Source organism: Peromyscus eremicus, chromosome 5 (genome assembly GCF_949786415.1).
Source record: "Peromyscus eremicus chromosome 5, PerEre_H2_v1, whole genome shotgun sequence".
Taxonomy (NCBI): Eukaryota; Metazoa; Chordata; class Mammalia; order Rodentia; family Cricetidae; genus Peromyscus; species Peromyscus eremicus.
This window is the reverse complement of record NC_081420.1, coordinates 23,498,468-23,515,551: the sequence shown is the minus strand read 5'-3', so window position 1 is coordinate 23,515,551 and position 17,084 is coordinate 23,498,468. Positions and strand designations below refer to the sequence as shown.

At 39.0% G+C, this 17,084-nt stretch overlaps 1 protein-coding gene across 1 annotated transcript in view; it reads right to left on the bottom strand.

The window, feature by feature from the left end:
• The window catches only part of LOC131910750 (uncharacterized), a 280,595-nt gene that overhangs the window by 160,994 nt on the left and 102,517 nt on the right, over positions 1–17,084 (bottom strand). Inside the window, exons 10-11 of the mRNA XM_059262637.1 lie at positions 10,367–10,630; positions 6,003–6,201 (exon numbers count right to left, since the gene is read on the bottom strand). Coding sequence (XP_059118620.1) covers positions 6,003–6,201; positions 10,367–10,630 — 463 coding nt within the window. The remainder of the gene's footprint in view (positions 1–6,002; positions 6,202–10,366; positions 10,631–17,084) is intronic.

Genomic DNA, 17,084 nt, shown 5'->3' with positions numbered 1-17,084 from the left:
ATTAGCACAGAGTAGGGCTTCTTAAAGAAGGAAATTTTAAGCTAGTTGGTGAGGTCAAACCATCTTACCTTTCTCAAGGAACTAAAGAAACTCAGGACTACCCATAGCCTCACATGGGACATCTGTCTAGTTTGGTTTTGTTTTTTGAGATAGGTTTTATGTAACTCAGGCTGGCCTTAATCTTACTATGGAACCAAAGCTGACTTTGAGTTTCTGATCCTCCGGTCTCTTCCTCCTACATGCTGGGGTTATAGGTATGTGCTATCATGCCCAGAAACCTTCTGTCTTTCTTGATTTGGAATCCACAGACATTTTTTTAACAGTACCAATGTCAAGGACGTGACCCTAGAGACTTGGAGTCATCGGGTCTGAACAGTCCAGGTGTTGATGTGTATTAACAGCTCCACAGGAGACTAATATGTGGACACAATTTATTCTTCCCTAAGTTTGTTTAACTGTAGTTGTGGGAAATGTCTACTTGGTACTACTCAATTTTTATGTCATTTAATGCCCATCAAGGCTGCTTTTTGACTGTGACAACCCCTCCTATTCCAGCCAGGTTGGGAGGTCTGTTTTTTGTACTGGAAGCCTACACACTATTAGTTGCTTGTCATGCGCAATGTGGGGTGCACCATGGAATTCAGGTGCTGCAGGACTGATGATGGTTACGTACTGAGAAATCCTGCTGAAGTTAAAAATATCCTGTCGAACGTGAATTTAAGAGACCTGGAGTCTGGCAGAGTCTCCTCGTGATCATATGGCTAAATACTGCTCTGGTTCCACGCTGTTGTCCACTATCAGGAAAGAGAACCAAGCTGTCCATCACTAGTCTGGGAAAACATCAATCCAGAACTGGACAGACAATTTCTATTGAATTCACAAAGTTTCTTCCCCACTGTAAAATGGAAAAATCCTAGTTCTGGTCTTCAGAGGTCAAAGACTCTATCATGATCAACAGTGGTTCTATGTTTCCTCTTCTAGCTGATATAATTTATAAGAATTGGCAGGGAAATGTTAGGACAAACAGAGAGATGAAGAAAGAGAACTTTGCCTCATCTAATATATATATCCCTAAAACCAGTTTTCTTCCACAGTATGCTCAAGGACTGAAGCCAGTTGGGATGGAGTACAAATATGACTCCTCAACAACACACATTTCTCACAATGGTTCTCTCATCTTCCAGCTAAATAGCTATTCAGTCGGCTGCACTTGCCTCTTCTCTGGGTCTGGATTCTCACCATGGGCTTTTGCCAACTGTTTATGGAAAAGATGCCGAAAAGCCTACCCTCCTACTGGCCATGTAGACATATGTTTGGATCATAATGGAGCCGATGGACTCAAGTAAACCTCTGAAGGTCAAGAAATGGACACTTTTGGCTAACAACCCCACAGTGTGGAGCAGTGTGGTTTGTTCATTGTGACTGCACAATAAAATTCTCTTGAATTGAGTATCACAAAGCATCCACAGGCCTTGCCAGAAACCATTGTTCTTGCAAGATATCCATACACAAAACAACGTTGTCAAACACAATCACCATTTCCCTAGTGGTTATCCTAAAAAGCAAAGCAACTTGAAAGACAGTGATTACAAAAGTTATAGCGTAGGTATTTTCTTCCACCCTTTGTAAATATTTCCTGCTCCCAGGCATCTATGTAGTAATAAGTTGGTCACTGCTGAAACCATCAACCATGGACTAAGTCCAAAATCCCCTTGGGAAAGAGTATGTACACAGACACACTTGCAAGGGAACATGAAAGCCACTTCTTCATGATTTGGGGACAGTATAGTAGATTTGACAGGTTGCATATGGAGCCTACCAATGAAGGACAGCTTGTGGAAGATCATAAACACATTCCTCAGACAGAAACGTTACAGCCATGAAGGTACCATGTGGTCACAACTTCCCCACATTTCTTTCCTTTAGTTGTAAATAGTCAGAAAGTCATCAAGCCAGAGTTTAATAAACTTTTAATTTGAAATGAATTACCACATGTTGTGTTTGTTTACCCAATATTAAATCTCTTAGCAACATATCAGTGGCAAAAAAACAGCACACTGTATCACAGCCCTGATATAATAGAAAACAAGCCCATGGGAGATATTAACCACTAATAATAAGCTTAGGAGCTTCCAAGAAAAAATAAATAAAAGTAAGCAATAGAGGAGACATGTACTGGAAGAAATTTTTTGTGTTCTGGTTTTGTATAAATCGGTTCATGACAGGAGGAGATAGCCCCTCTGCTGTCTTTGGACATGAGACTTACATAGTCTCTGAGCTCAGAGCAAAGCAAAATGATAATCAGATTTTTCTAAAGCAAAGCATAAGAAATTCTCCCTCTTGGTACATATTGTATTTGGATACTGAATGTGTTGGCATTCTTCTTTCCCAGGGTGCACCTGTCCTCTTTGAGGAGTGCTGGGGGTAGCGCTCTAAAAGCCAAGTTCAAAGCACAGTGTGGTTTATCTAAGGAATGTAGCCATATTGCCCCGGGAAAGACAAGAAAGCAAAAAAGGATCTGGTGGAAAATGGTCCAAAAGTAATTACTTCTAATCTTCTACTCAGTATCCTAAGACTAGATAAAAATATCAGTGGCATGAAATATCATTAGCTAAGTCAGAATCCATTGTGTTAAAAGTTAAGAATTCTAAAATAAGACTGTGTTATACTAAAACATTTTTAAAAAGAAATACACTTTACAAGAACACATATTTTACAGTGTTCAGTGACTTCAGAGTTGACCTTTGAACTTGATATTTAAGCAAATTCAATGGCATGCTTTCTCTTCTTTTTAGTCCAATGACATCACAATCACTCCCTTTCTATTCCTTGCTTTATTTGTCTTAGGATGATGGCCTCTGACCATCGACCATCGGGAGAAGCTCTGACAGTGTCTCCCTTTTCAACATCTCAGATTTCCAGTGTCTCCATGCATTTCCTGTGGCCCCACTAGAATTGCTAGGGCTGGAACATCTGTGAAGGAAAGGCTTTGTTTCTTACAACTCTGGGGGTAGGTGGTTCAAAGGGCTATGTCTAGCGAGGGTCTTCAGGTTGACTGGATTCTGCAGAGACCCTGGCAGTTTTAGGGTTAAATACTAGGAGATTACAGAGTTGTTTCATGATAAGAAAGGTACTTTCTCCATAACTCATATCTATTAGACTCTTAAAGGCAGAGCCATCAAAATACAATCACTTCCTAAAAAAGACAAACAAAAAACAAAAAACAACCCACCAAAAAACAAAAAAAAACAACCAAACAACAACAACAAAAACAAAAACTCATCTTTCAGCACTGCTTCACTTGGCAAATTAGTTTTGAAATATGGACTCTGAGGAACATAATAAAACTGTAGCACCCAAGCTACACACGTATGCAAGGTTAAAGTCACTTTTTCCCCATCGAGAAGGGATAACCCAGATGTTCAAGCTGAAAAGTTTGACCCATTGGATCCAACCAAGACTCAGAGTAAAAGCAATTATCTTGATGAGAAGACTGTCCAGACTTCACTCCCACAGCCATGTAGCTTCCACAAAGCCATTCGGAATGAGGTGGCCTATGGCATTGCCGTCCTCTGGTTTGGAACCCTCTTATAGCATCCACTGTTCTTTTTCAACCACCAAGGTCTTTCTCTTATTTAAAGACCCATCTTCCACTTTCCTTTATCCACACTAAAAATACATGGTTATTCACATCAGATGTTTACATTTAAACTAAAAATAAAAAAATAAAAAAAATAAAAAATAAAAAAAAATAAAAATATTAGAGGCTTAAATCGTTTATATCCCAACACAATGTGCTTGCAGTCAGCTTACAAAGGCATTTTGAGGATGATCAAGTCTACTTTTTATCTCCCCAAAACAGACCAGGATGCACTCACTTGCGCTTTCCTGCTACATGTAAATTAAATGGAAGTTCTGAAGGGTGTGAACAATATACTTAATTCAAATTGCTCTATAGCTACGGAATGTATTACTTGGCTTCAACATATAGCTGGATCCTAATTTATCTTCAATGATATTTGTTTAAGGTCAGTATCATATAATTTGACCTTTATGTATTCTCTGTGTAAAATTTGAATGCAATATTTTCAGGTGCACATGGATCTAGAGAGTGCAGTACCTCGGTAGTCCTTAGCTGATGAAATCAGCTGAGACATAAGCAAGCACAAAGGTCAGACAGGAATAAGAAAGTCCAAGACTCATGCTAGACCAAAGTTTTACAAGAGTGAATATTCGTGACTTGAACCTAGCAGTTGACAGAGTTCTGCTCTGCCCAACAGTGTATCATTCCTAAGGAAGCAAATAGTTCCAAGCATGACTTAACAGGTGTTTATCACTTACTAGGAAGTTTGAGGTTGCCAGCTAACCAACTAATAGAAAGAAAACAGAACCAACCAAACAAACAAAAACTCAGCAAGGCAGAGGTGACCCAGGAAGTGGCATCACGTGGCCAGTCTGACCATAATGGAGAAATGCCAGCGTCCTGTTCCAGAACTGTGGCCATTTCCCAGAGCTGTGCTCTCAGTCCTGCTTTGTTAGGTCTCTGCACACCCTCCTCAGTTTAATCTAATCACGTGCAGTGTGAGCTGAGCCTGTTTCCCACCCGACATTAGATCTCCCTTCTGAACATCCTATCTCTTTTCTCAGTTGGAAAGTACTTGTCACAGAAGCATGAGGCCCTTCATTTGATTCTCCAGGATCCATATTAAAAATAAGCTAGATGTGGTAGCAGGTGTCTATAATCTCGGTGCTGAGAGAGGCAGAGTGAGTGAGAAGCATCGCTGGAGCTCACTGCTAACCAGCCAGTCTAGTGCAGTCAGGGAGAGACCTTGTCTCAAAAAATAAGCTGGAAGCCGGATGGTGGTGGCACACACCTTTAGCCCTAGCACTCAGGAAGCAGAGGCAGGTGGATCTCTGTGTGTTCGAGGCCAGCCTGGTCTACAAAGTGAGTTACTGGACAGTCAGGGATGTTACACAGAGAAACCTTGTCTCAAAAAACCATGATCATCATGATGATGATGATGATACTGTAGAGAGATGTCAAAGAAGATACCCAATATTGATATTTGGCCTCCATGGCATACCTACACACAAACACACACACACACACACACACACACACACACACACACACACAGAGGATGGAGGAAGATGTGGAAGAGGAGGAAGGTGAAATAAAAAGAAATTATATAAAGGGAATACAGCAAAATAGAATTGCCAAATTAGAGGATGGAGTATTAGTACATGTTATATTATTATCTGTACCACATAATTAAATCATTTGAAAATTTCAAAGAAAATGCTACTGCAAGGTTCGCCACTGGTAATTAGTATGAGTCCTACTCTTTGCCATGGTACTGTGACTACTAGTTCTTAATAGCTGCCAATCCGTCACCTCCTGTTGGGTGGGCTAATTTTATTTACTGTCAGAGTATCCATCCATTTACAGAAACCCATGACTAAAACCTTTGGTAGAGGTAATAACTTTTTACTACAAAAGATCATTTCAAATGTGGCTCCTCTGAAAATTGAATCTTTGAAAAACTTGATTTATCTAGTGTCTGATAAAAACCAATCTTCACAAACAAAGAACTACAGCATAAACTACCCTAATGAGAACTTTGTCCTGAGAATATTTTATTTTTTATACACACATTTTTGGTTACTTCTCTCAAAAAACATACAAGAAAGCGGAGATTTAAACAGGAGACCCCAAAAGAAGCCAAATAGCCCCCACACCTCCCAAGAGCAGTGAAAAAAATAGTCCACAAATGATGGGGTCATAGAGAATAATTATGTGTTTCCAGGAAGTAGCTTTATGCTTATTTTCATAATAAGCAATGCGATGTGGAAACTAATATTCTTGTCATTGGTTATATTCTCTCTACATGGCTTAGTTTAGAAAATGCATTCTTAGAAAACACATACTTCTTAATTAGCTTCATTCCACATCACACAGTTCGGAACACTATTGGAATGCTGCGGAAAAGAAGTCAACCGACCCTGAGCAGAGTGGATGGTGCTGTCCACCGCAGCATCAGTGTTTCTCGGGGCTTCTCTCTTTGAAGGGCCAGCTGTATTATCCAAATCGAATTCTGTGTTCTCTGCTTCTGCCATTAAGCACACAGGACGTTCGGGAGAAAGCTGCCTGCGGCTCTCATGGCTTTTTTGATCATCCAAATGCAAAGGAGTTTTAATTACCTATTAAGAGATAAATCAGTTAATGGAAATTGTTGCAAATATTACCTATGTAGTTAAATTTCCTCTAGAACAATGGGGGATTTTGAGATATCTAAAAGGAAATTCAGCTTTCCGAACTCTGAAGGATTTTGTCTGGTTAAATTATAAAGGTTAGATGAGCTTCATAATCACTTTGAATATTGTCATGTGCTTTATACGTTTATTATTTTTAATGTCCTATAAGAAAACACTGAATGACTAGACTTCATACTGGGATGAAGCTAGCAAACATTCATTTGGTTTTTATCATCTCCAAGAAACAATACTTTAAGCCAAAAGAGAAATGACGAGGGTATGTAGAACACGGTGGCGAATGAGCAGGTGGGTATTCACCACGCGCTTTTTCACCACAGGTTGAAGACAACAAAGTGCTCGAGGGAAACGCTGAAGCACAGAGAATGCTGAGTATCTGGAAGGAGAACTTCCTCGGGAAGAGGCTTCAGCCTTTCTTGCTTGCACAGTTGTCCCTCTTTGGTCCCTGCACACATACAATGGGACTAAACTAGAGGTGCTGGCCAGTCGTCTGCTGAGGGCTCCAGCTACTGCCCCTAATGACGTGGGACAGCAATAGAGAGCGGGGTGAGGCTGTGAGCTCCGGCTTTGTCTGAGCTTAAATCGTATGACTACTTTTCTCTTCCTTCATCGCTTTTGCTCTTTTGCACTACTTGCTTTTTTTTTTTTTTTTTTTTTTTTTTACTATCCATCCATTGCTTGATCAGAAACTTCCATTGGTTGGTTGGTTGGTAGGTTAGTGGTGGGTGGCTGTGTGCCTGCCTGTGGAAGCCAGAGGTTGACATTGTGCATTCTCCTCAGTCACTCTCTACCTAAGGGCCTCTTACTGAACCTGGAGATGACAAGAATGGCTGGCAAGTGGGCTGCAGGGACCCCGTCTTTAACTCCAATCCCCTAGTATTGGGTTGACATGTGCTGCCCTACCTAGTGATTTTGGGGGAGAGGGGGAGTTGGTTTGGTTTTGTGCTAGAGACCCAGGCTCAGGTCCTCAAGCTTACAAGACAACTTCTTTATCACCTAAGCCATCTCCCTACCCCTAATCAAACAATTGGCTCTTGAGAAAACTCATCCTGGGAAAAATTCAAATATATAGAAATCTATGTAAAGGAAAACAGTCTTTTATAAGAATTCTTTGTTTTCATCTTTATGGGGAAGTATCTTCATCCCCACTTATTTTTGCTGTCAATCAGAGAAATCATGTACTTGTGCTATGCCACTGTTCTTGTCAGTAAAGTGGGCATCCTTCCCAACTAGAGATGCAGAAGGCAACCATTCCTAACATTGTCTAATACATAAGAGAACTGGTGATTGATTATATCTATGTGTGATACATAGTGGCCAGAGAAGCTCTATGGGTAACAGCACTACTCCCCACCCCCACTATGTGTTATTTAATTAAAAGTAAGAATAATTTGGTATTCAAATACAAGTGGATTGTGCTCCAGCCAAATAATTTTAATATGGTTTAATAAGCAACGTTTTGTCTTATAGATTTTTAAGTCCTGATTTTCTCTCAACCTAAACAATCTTCATGATTAATATCAGGACTACATAAATTATCTTTTATGAATTTAGTGCCAACTTTCCAGGCCATGACTTTAGAATACTGAGCTATAAGTGCCAGATAGTGTGAAAATTAAAGGTTGGGTATATTGCTCAGTAGTAGTGTGGTTGCCTAGCATGTGTGAGGCCTTGAGCTCTACCCCAAGCATGAACAGTAAGATGCAAAAGAAATAAGAAGAGAATAAAATAAAGAAAAGCAGATGAAAGTCACAAATTCCATGGGTGAGGCAATCGCTCAGTGGTTGAGGTGACTGCGGTCCATGCATCAGTACAACAGCACCACATAAAAAGCCAAGTAGAACAGCCCCTGCCTGCAATCCTAGCTTTGTGGGGTGGAGCAGGAGGCAGAAAAAGATGGGTCCTAGGGAATCACTGGCCAGCTTTACTGAGATATGTCAAATAAGACAGAGAGAACTATAGAAAATATCCAAACTCAAATGCACACACACACACACACACACACACACACACACACACATTTACAGATGCCTTTCATACTAACTATAATAAAATTTTTTTCTTTTGTGACTGTATTTTAATTTTCAGTTTATTTTGACTCATGGTATATAATGTTTAAGAGTACAAATTTATAGCTGTTTTTGTTATGGGCTTTTTGTAGTTATTTACATTTCTTTATCATTCTTCCATTTCAGGCTTGTATATATCAATGTTTCTGATTGTTAAGAACAGTAAGTGATGTCTAATACTTGAAGCATCACCACAAAATAATTGGTACAAGTTCTCAGAGCATAGTGAGGATTTCTGTCTTCGTGAATTTAAGGGACAGTCAGATTTATCTCAGGACAGCATTGTTTCCATGGTGACTAGGAAAGCACACATCCAGGTTAGAACTATTCCTTAATAGTTCTCTAGACAACCCCAACATGGTATTTCAGCATAACACTCTAAGAGAATTCCCTATAAAGAAAATACTAGATAATTTCACCCCAAATAAAAAGGTAACAGAAAAACAATCCCACAAGATAGATAGGAAATTCCCAAACTTAAGGCCAAAATTACACATTTCCTGGAACTATCCTTATCAGTTTCATTAATTAGGTAGGTAGGTAAGTAGATAGATAAATAATAGATGGATGGATGGATAAATGAGGAGGGCAGACAGACAGACAGGTGGTAGATAAACAGATGTGTAGGCAAAGAATAAAACTTCATGGCACTTCATGATATCGTCAAACTGGGAAAATACTATAATTAAGAATGACGAGTTTAGACACAGAGAACAAACTGAATAGACTAAAAACAGGTGGCACACTTTGTTCTCAACATATGCAAGCATTTTCTTCTCTGGATAATGACGTTTGCCTACAGAGAATTTATGTACTGTCACGTTTGTTAAAAGGCTAGGTTCAGCAGTGCACAGAAAGCCAAACATATACAAATATGTATGTCCAAGTTTATTTGCTTTAAATATTTGAGTTTGCAAAAAGCATGCTTGGGAGTGGAGTGACTAAGGGAGATGGAACTCTTCTGGCCACTCTACTTCTGCTGGGTTTTATATTTCTTTCTTGTCAGAGATGAGCATTCAGAGGGCAGAAGTCACACCTCATCTCTTCTGTATCCTATCCATGCAACTCCCAGCACACAAGGGAAGCTTGGTCAGTACTTTTGGTAAAGAAATAAATCATCCATCCCTGGGATGGTGGGGTGAACTTACAGCTTGTGAACAGCAGAGAACCAGGAAGCTTGGGTAGCAGCTCTGATTTATTCAATGTACAAGACTGTATTAAATTCTCTTTCACTTTCCCCATGAACTCATATTTTAATTCTTTATTTCTAAGTATTAATCGATGTGTGTTAACAGAAACCAATTTTTGTAGTAGAATATTATTTTAAGATATGTTACTTTTGTTTATGTTGCATTTGTTTAACTCTGTGAAGCTGTGTTACTGTGCCTGTCTAAAACACTTGATGGTCTAATAAGGAACCGGCCAATAGCAAGGCAGGAGAAAGAATAGGTGCTGCTGGCAGAAAAAGAGTATATATAGAAGGAAAAAATTGGGAGGAGAGAGCTAACATCTAGCAGCCAGAGGAGGAGAACTCCAGGGGCCAGCCACCCAGGTACACAGCAAGCCACAGAGTAAGAGAAAAATTTACAGAAGTTAGAGAACTGGAAAAGCCCAGAGGCAAAAGTTAGTCGGAATAAGTTGAGAAAAGCTGGCTAGAAACTAAGCCAAGATAAGGCTGGACATTCATAATTAAGAAAAAGCCTCTGTGTGTGATTTATCTGGGAACTGAGTGGTGGACCCTCCAAAAGAGTAAAGAATCAACAAGTTTTCTGATGTAATTACTTTTACCTTTTTAAAGAAACTTTAGCAAATTTTGCAATCGCAATAAAAAGCTAATGGTTGGGCAGAAGTGGCTTTGGAAAACACTGGAAGCTATTTTCCAGTTACAAGTTCATACTACATACCTGTCATCACAGCTAGGAAGAACTCAAAAGGCTGAGATATGAGAACCAAGAGTTTGAGGACAGGCTTTGCATCAAATCCAGGCTCAAGAACTTAATAAATAAAACCATCATATTGCAAACCTTAAAATACAGGTTACACAGCCACTGGTCCAAATCTTGGCAAATCCAATCTTCAATTTTTCTGAATCTGTCCAGTTTCTGGTCATAATTTCCTCGGAGAAGGGGACACTTGAATTTCCCCTCCACTATATGGAAGTTGTTATTACACATGGGAAACGCTGCCCAGCCCACGACCAGGTCACTGTAAGCACATCTTCCACGGAGAAGGCAGAGTTCGAACAAAAAAGACAAGCCAGGTCTCACGAATTTCCTTTGAGGAAGTACCTGGCCAAAATATTAAGACAGGAAAACATCAAAAGGGTGCTGTTCACTCCAGAAATAACCACAGACAATCCAAACTGAAGTACAAACGTGTTCTGCATTCCTCCCGTTGCCTTCCAATATTTACTCTTGGATGAATTTACAAATAAGCTTCTAGCTTCACGAAATTTAGCAGCCATACAACCATGAAAGTGTGGCCCTGCCAGAGACTCCACACTTTACGGTTTTAGGAATCAAGCTTGTAGCACTGCAATTAACACACTATTTTATATTTTCATTCCTATTGATTTGAGCTGGTATGTCTGCTATTGCTATGGTTTGAATGCATCCAATGAAGTCCTTATGCTATGAACCTCATCCATTAATTCATATTGTTAATCGTGTTTGGAGATAGAGTCTTAAGGAGATAGGATTAGATGATGTCATGAGGGGTGGGGCCTTTGAAATGGTGTCGGTGGCTTTGTAAGAAGAGAATAACAGCTTTAAACCAGTTGCTTGCCCTTTTCCAAAGAGCACTCTACCATAACACAATGCAGTAAGACAGCTTTCACCAGATGCCACCACACTTGTGAATTTCCTGGCCTACAGAACCACAAAGCCACTGAACTATTCTTTTTTAAACGACCATGCCTGAAGTGTTCTGTTCATAGCTAATCACATAACTATTTCAGTCTCGCATCACAATTATGATGTCATGTCCCTATTTTATATCTCCTGGATCATCCAGGGACCTAGACTAAGTGCTTTGCTCAGAACAAATCCTGTCTGTAAAAATATTCAAATTGTCACCCTCCAGAAAAACTAACCCTACTCACAATGATAATTAGAATTATTATTATAAGAAAGGAAAAATAGAGTCCATGTAGATTTGTGACTTCTGTTTATTGAAAGTGTCACTATTGGAGCCAAACAAATAGCAGTAGGCAATGATGGATCGATGCTCACAGTGACCAAGCCATGATCTTAGGTGGAGAGATGAAGCTCATGCCGTAGCTTTAAAAAATTATAAAAGTACAAGACATAAATGATTTTTTATTTAAAAATATTATACACCTAATTTTCTTTACAAAATCATATGTGAATAGATTTAAATTGACAGAAAAGTGTCTTATCATAGACTATTTTGCAAAACATTTATCCAAACATGTGCAGTTATAGTTATATGATTTATATGAATACCCCAAGACTTAAGTTTAGGAATAAAATGTAACAGAGACATCTGTTGAAAACACCATAACCCTGTGGCAGCTGCTATTAAACCATTAACGGGATCAGATTTCATTTAAACCAGATTTACCATTTTCTACAACAGCCCATGGGAAAGCTAAAGACATTAGGCACAAATTATTGACACAAGAGATCCTTAATCAAGCCGTACTTTTCATTTGGCTAGCTGGCCACGAGTAACATTCCTAACAAGAGACCAAGAGCTAAATGGAGAGGGAGAAATGGAGTCACTACCCTGTTTAGAGCCATGATGTAAAAATAAAGTGGAATCCATGCTGTCAACAGTGATTTAGTTTTATCATTGGATCTAGCAGCAAAAACCCTCTTTGTACCAAACCAGTGTTTTTCAGCAATGCGATTGAAGTAAGTAGAATAAGAATTCAATGAGCACTGACAGTCCCATAACGACTTTTGTGGTGGGTTTATGTAAGTTACTTCTCTTTTAATGCTTGAGTTTATAGGCACTTGTGTTTTCTATCAAACCATAGAAAGGACTGGGCATGTAGTTAAGTGATAGAGTACTTACCTACCTGGGTCCAATCTTAAGTGCTACCAATCAAAAATCTAAAATTACAATAAAACCCCAAACCACAGTGATGTTAAGTATGTTCTTCATAGAGATGACACATTTATACTAAGTTAACAGGAAAATCGAGTTATGCATTCACCTTACATTTGTATTTATGACTTATCCCAACCACTTTCCAGATGACGTGTAACAAAGTGAACATATTCAACTCTAGAATGCATCAGTAACCATGCCAAACACTAGCATCCTTTTTTTTTTTGTATGATGTATCTGCAATCAGGGTTCATAAACTCCATGTAGCACTGTGTCACCTGCTGTAGCGCACAAAGGGACTTCATGTAAATCTGTTCTACAACAGAAAGTGGACATATGCAGCTACTCCAACAGCTCCTGAGATAAAAGAGTAGAGAAGCAGGGCAAAGACTGTCCACTGATTTTGGGTAAAACACAAGATAGGAGCTACACATTCTTTCAATATTTATTTATTCATTCATTTGTTTATTCATTTATTTTTATTTAATGTGTCTGAGTGTTTTGCTTGCATGCCTGTGTACCATATGCATGGCCAGGGCCCAAGGACATCAGGTCCCCTAGTTGTAGATGGATTTGAGCAACATATGGGTGCTGAGAATTGAACCCAGGTCCTCTACAAGAGTAGTCAGTGCTCTTACTGCTGAGACATCTCTCCGGCCACCAAAGTGTCATCTATTCTTAATGAAAGGAATCCACTCCCTCTGACACCAGTTGTCTTTTCTGAATGCATGCTCTGAGCACTTTTCCCTTGCTGCTTGCTGTACAAGAGATCAGCCCTGTAATGTGCATCTTGAGACTGGCTGTGTGCTTTGGCAAGAAAAATTGCTAAGTTTTCTTGTTCCTCTCTCTGAGGGCCTTTTCCAGGAGCACGACTACTTCCACAGCTAGCCTATGAAATGACACGTCTCTGAGTAGCTTTCCTTAACTTTGTATCTTAAAATTCTACAGGAAAATGAACAGGTGCTCATTTTCTCTGATGCCAGTGCCATCTCATCATCAGAGTCCTGGTAGCTGGAGGTCATAAGGTCCTGGGAGGAGTTGTGTTTTCTGACCATCATAAATAATTAATTATACAGAAGACAAGGATTTTACAGAGACAAACTTTATTGCATATTTCAGCTGTGATGTCCTTGATCTTCCACAAAGAAGAAGAGTAAGAAGGAGAAACTTAGAAGCAAGTGAGGGTTTGAGAGCTGAATGTTGAGTGGAGGAGTAGGAATAAAAATAGTGTTTTAGAATGGAAACAAAATACTTTGCACAGCCAAAAACATGACATTGGCTTAATAGTATAAATGGACACAATAGAAAATCCATAATGAATGTGGACGTCTGTCTGACAGTGAACTTAGCCCAACTAAAGCACAAAGACAAAAGGAGGAGGAGGAGGGAGGAAGGGAGGGACAGAGGGAGGGAGGAAGGAAGGGAGGAAGGGAGGAAGGAAGGGAGGGAGGGAAAGATGATAGCATGAAAGATTCATGGAATATTCCAGCATATGTGAACCTGGAGTCCTTATAGGACAAAAAGAGACAATGGTGCTGAAAATATCTGAAGAGATAAATTGATAAAACTGATGAAAGGCATCAGTCAACAGAAGGAGGTTCAGAAAATTCCATGTAGAAACCATAGAAGCAATCCCTAAGAGTCTCAGAGCCACCAGTGAAAATCAAGACAAAGACAGAATCTTAAAAATAAATATCAGTGCTGATAGATAACTGAAAAGTCCCAAAGTGCTATTCTAGGTCATTGTCTGTAGCTCCTAATCACAGAATCTTGAATTTAACATAAAATATTACATGCCACATAGAAAACTTAAGTTGTATTTTGTTGTCCAAAGCTCCCGTGCTCTGTACTCTGGTCATGTGACGTTATTTTGGGCACATACCTCAAAGTCTGTAGAATCACTGGCTTGTTCTAAATTCTGCCTTCAGTCACTCTGTATGTTATTTCATGCCCCACTGGCATCATATTACATCTTGTGTTTACTATGTACATTGGAATGCCTTAGCATTATTTAAGATCTGAACGTCTACCATGACTGCTACTCTTTCAAATGTACTGAAAATGGTTCAGGATACTTGAATCCAAATTGTCCATCCTGCTTTATGTAATTATTTCTCTCATTTAAAGGGGGCGCTATATACCCTAGAGGTTGAAAGCATGGGCTTTGGCATCAGATAAACCTGAGAACAAATTCCACCTTACCTCTGAATAAACAACCTATCTCGTATTTTCAGATCTTGATGTCACTATCTATAAAGAGCCAGGGAAGAAGCAATGGTGACAGATAAACAGAGAAGAAATAAACTAAATAGTGTCTTCCAGACCTAAATTCTGCTGAGAATACTACAGGGAGTCAAGGAAGTAAATCAGTGCTTAATTTGCCTTAGAGATAACGAAATGTTCCTTCGGAAGCAGACAGCTCAGAAAGGTGCTTGGGAATTGATACAGAGCCCAGGGTGATCTAGATTATCAGATGGAGTTTTATAGTGCTATTCTTTTTTGTCCTGTTTTCCCAGTTGTGAATTTAAAATATAGATGAATTAGCTCTAATCCCCTGTCTATCTGCTAGACGATATAAGAATGTAATTGTTCTTGGAAATTTATTCTGGCCTAGGTAAAAAGGACAGAGGGCCACAGAAACTACAGCCACACAGCTTCTGAATAGGAAAGAGATTCTCACTCCCTGCACCCTTGAACACGAGTGTGTAAGGTGTATGTTTTTTAATATTATTTTAAAGTCCATAATCCTAAATATCATTATATCAACAATTAATAGTTATTCACTAAACTGAAGGCATGTTTTTAATATTATTTTTAAGTCCATAATCCTAAATATCATTATATCAACAATTAATAGTTATTCACTAAACTGAAGGCATGTTTTTAATATTATTTTTAAGTCCATAATCCTAAATATCATTATATCAACAATTAATAGTTATTCACTAAACTGAAGGCATGTTTTTAATGTTATTTTAAGTCCATAATCCTAAATATCATTATATCAACAATTAATAGTTATTCACTAAACTGAAGGCATTTTTCAAAAGCACTTTATCCTCATTAGCTTAATCACCACAATTATCCCATAAAGTATATTCTATTATGAACCCAATTTTACAAACACCTGGACTGAGGCATAGAGAACCTGGGTCCCCAGACATCCAAAATAGGTGTGAGGTAGAGCTGCAAGCTGAGTTTAGGCCTCAGAGAGCTATTTAAGCTATACTTCCCACAAAGAGGAGGAACCAATGCAAAAAGCTAACCTTTGGTTCATGCCCAGGGCCTCAAGGTCATTTTGCTCTATCCCATGGACTGCTCTTCATGACTTATATAAAGTAAGAAACATGGTCTCTTCTTCCATGTATCTGTCTTCAAGTCACTCATTTTAGGTTCAGGCATCTACACATGCCTAGAACTTACCAAGTAAAAATATACTTACTTATTCAAATAAAATCCAGGATCCTTAAAGAACAAAATTTTCTGAAAACCTAAATTTACCTTCTACTTTATAAGTTCCTACTTCTGAATAAAATTCTTCCCTGAATAAAGGACACAATCTTGTGATCTCAAACCTCAAGCCCCTGTATCCAATTATGCAATTTCTTCACAACCAATTTAACCATTCAAAAGTCACTAATAATCTAAAGTCTGAAGGCTTTAGAGCAACAGTTACCACCAAATTTGTTTGCATCAGAATTACTCAAGGTCTTAGGGTTTCTATTGCTGTGAAGAGACACCATGTCCACAGTAACTCTTATAAAGAAAAACATTCAACTGGGGTGGCTTACAGTTCAGAGGTTCAGTCCATTATCATCATGGTGAGAAATGGCAGCACACAGGCAGACATGGTGCTGGAGAAGTAGCTGAGAATCCTACATCTTGCAGGCAACAGGAAGTGGTCTGTCTGTCACACTGAGTGAAACTTGAGCAAAAGAGGCCTCAAGCCCACCCCCACAGTGACACACTTCCTCCAACAAGGCCACACCTACTTCAATAAGGCCACATTCCTAACAGTGCCACTCCCTTTGGGATTATGGGGGCCAATTATATTCAAATTACCACAGATGCTTATTTCAAATGCTGGTTACTATTCTATTTATTTTTAGATTTCAATGAACATGAGGAGTACTAATGAATCAGGTGGCCACACTTTGAATCAGCTCGTCCTTCAGCTCACACTTTGAGACTCACTACCGCACTCAAAGATAAATACAGTCAAGGAAGATCTGTGTAATCTTTGATGAAGTCTCATCAACTCCCCTGATTAGGACAACTCCAGTCAAAATTCAGACTGAGTTCTATTGGAATAATTTCTGGCTCTATCATATGAGCTTCCCACCGTTTTCCATGAAACATGACTTGAGATGAAGAGGAAATTCATGGAATAGCATCTCATTACGTTGCAACAGCATTGGCTGACCTCAACCTCAGTCTGCCATAACTCATCTCTTTACATGCTACCCAAATGTGCAACTAAGAATATTTCACTCTATAGAGATGAGAGAATTTTAATTGAATATTTTAATTTGGAAAATTCCATTCTGGGATTGACAGTCCTTCCTCTGTCTCTTCATCCTTTTTCTTTCTTATTATTTTTTTAAATTGGAAAATAAAAAGTCGTGTTCTCTTTTCCTTTTCTCCTTGTTAGGCAAAAGACAGATCTTT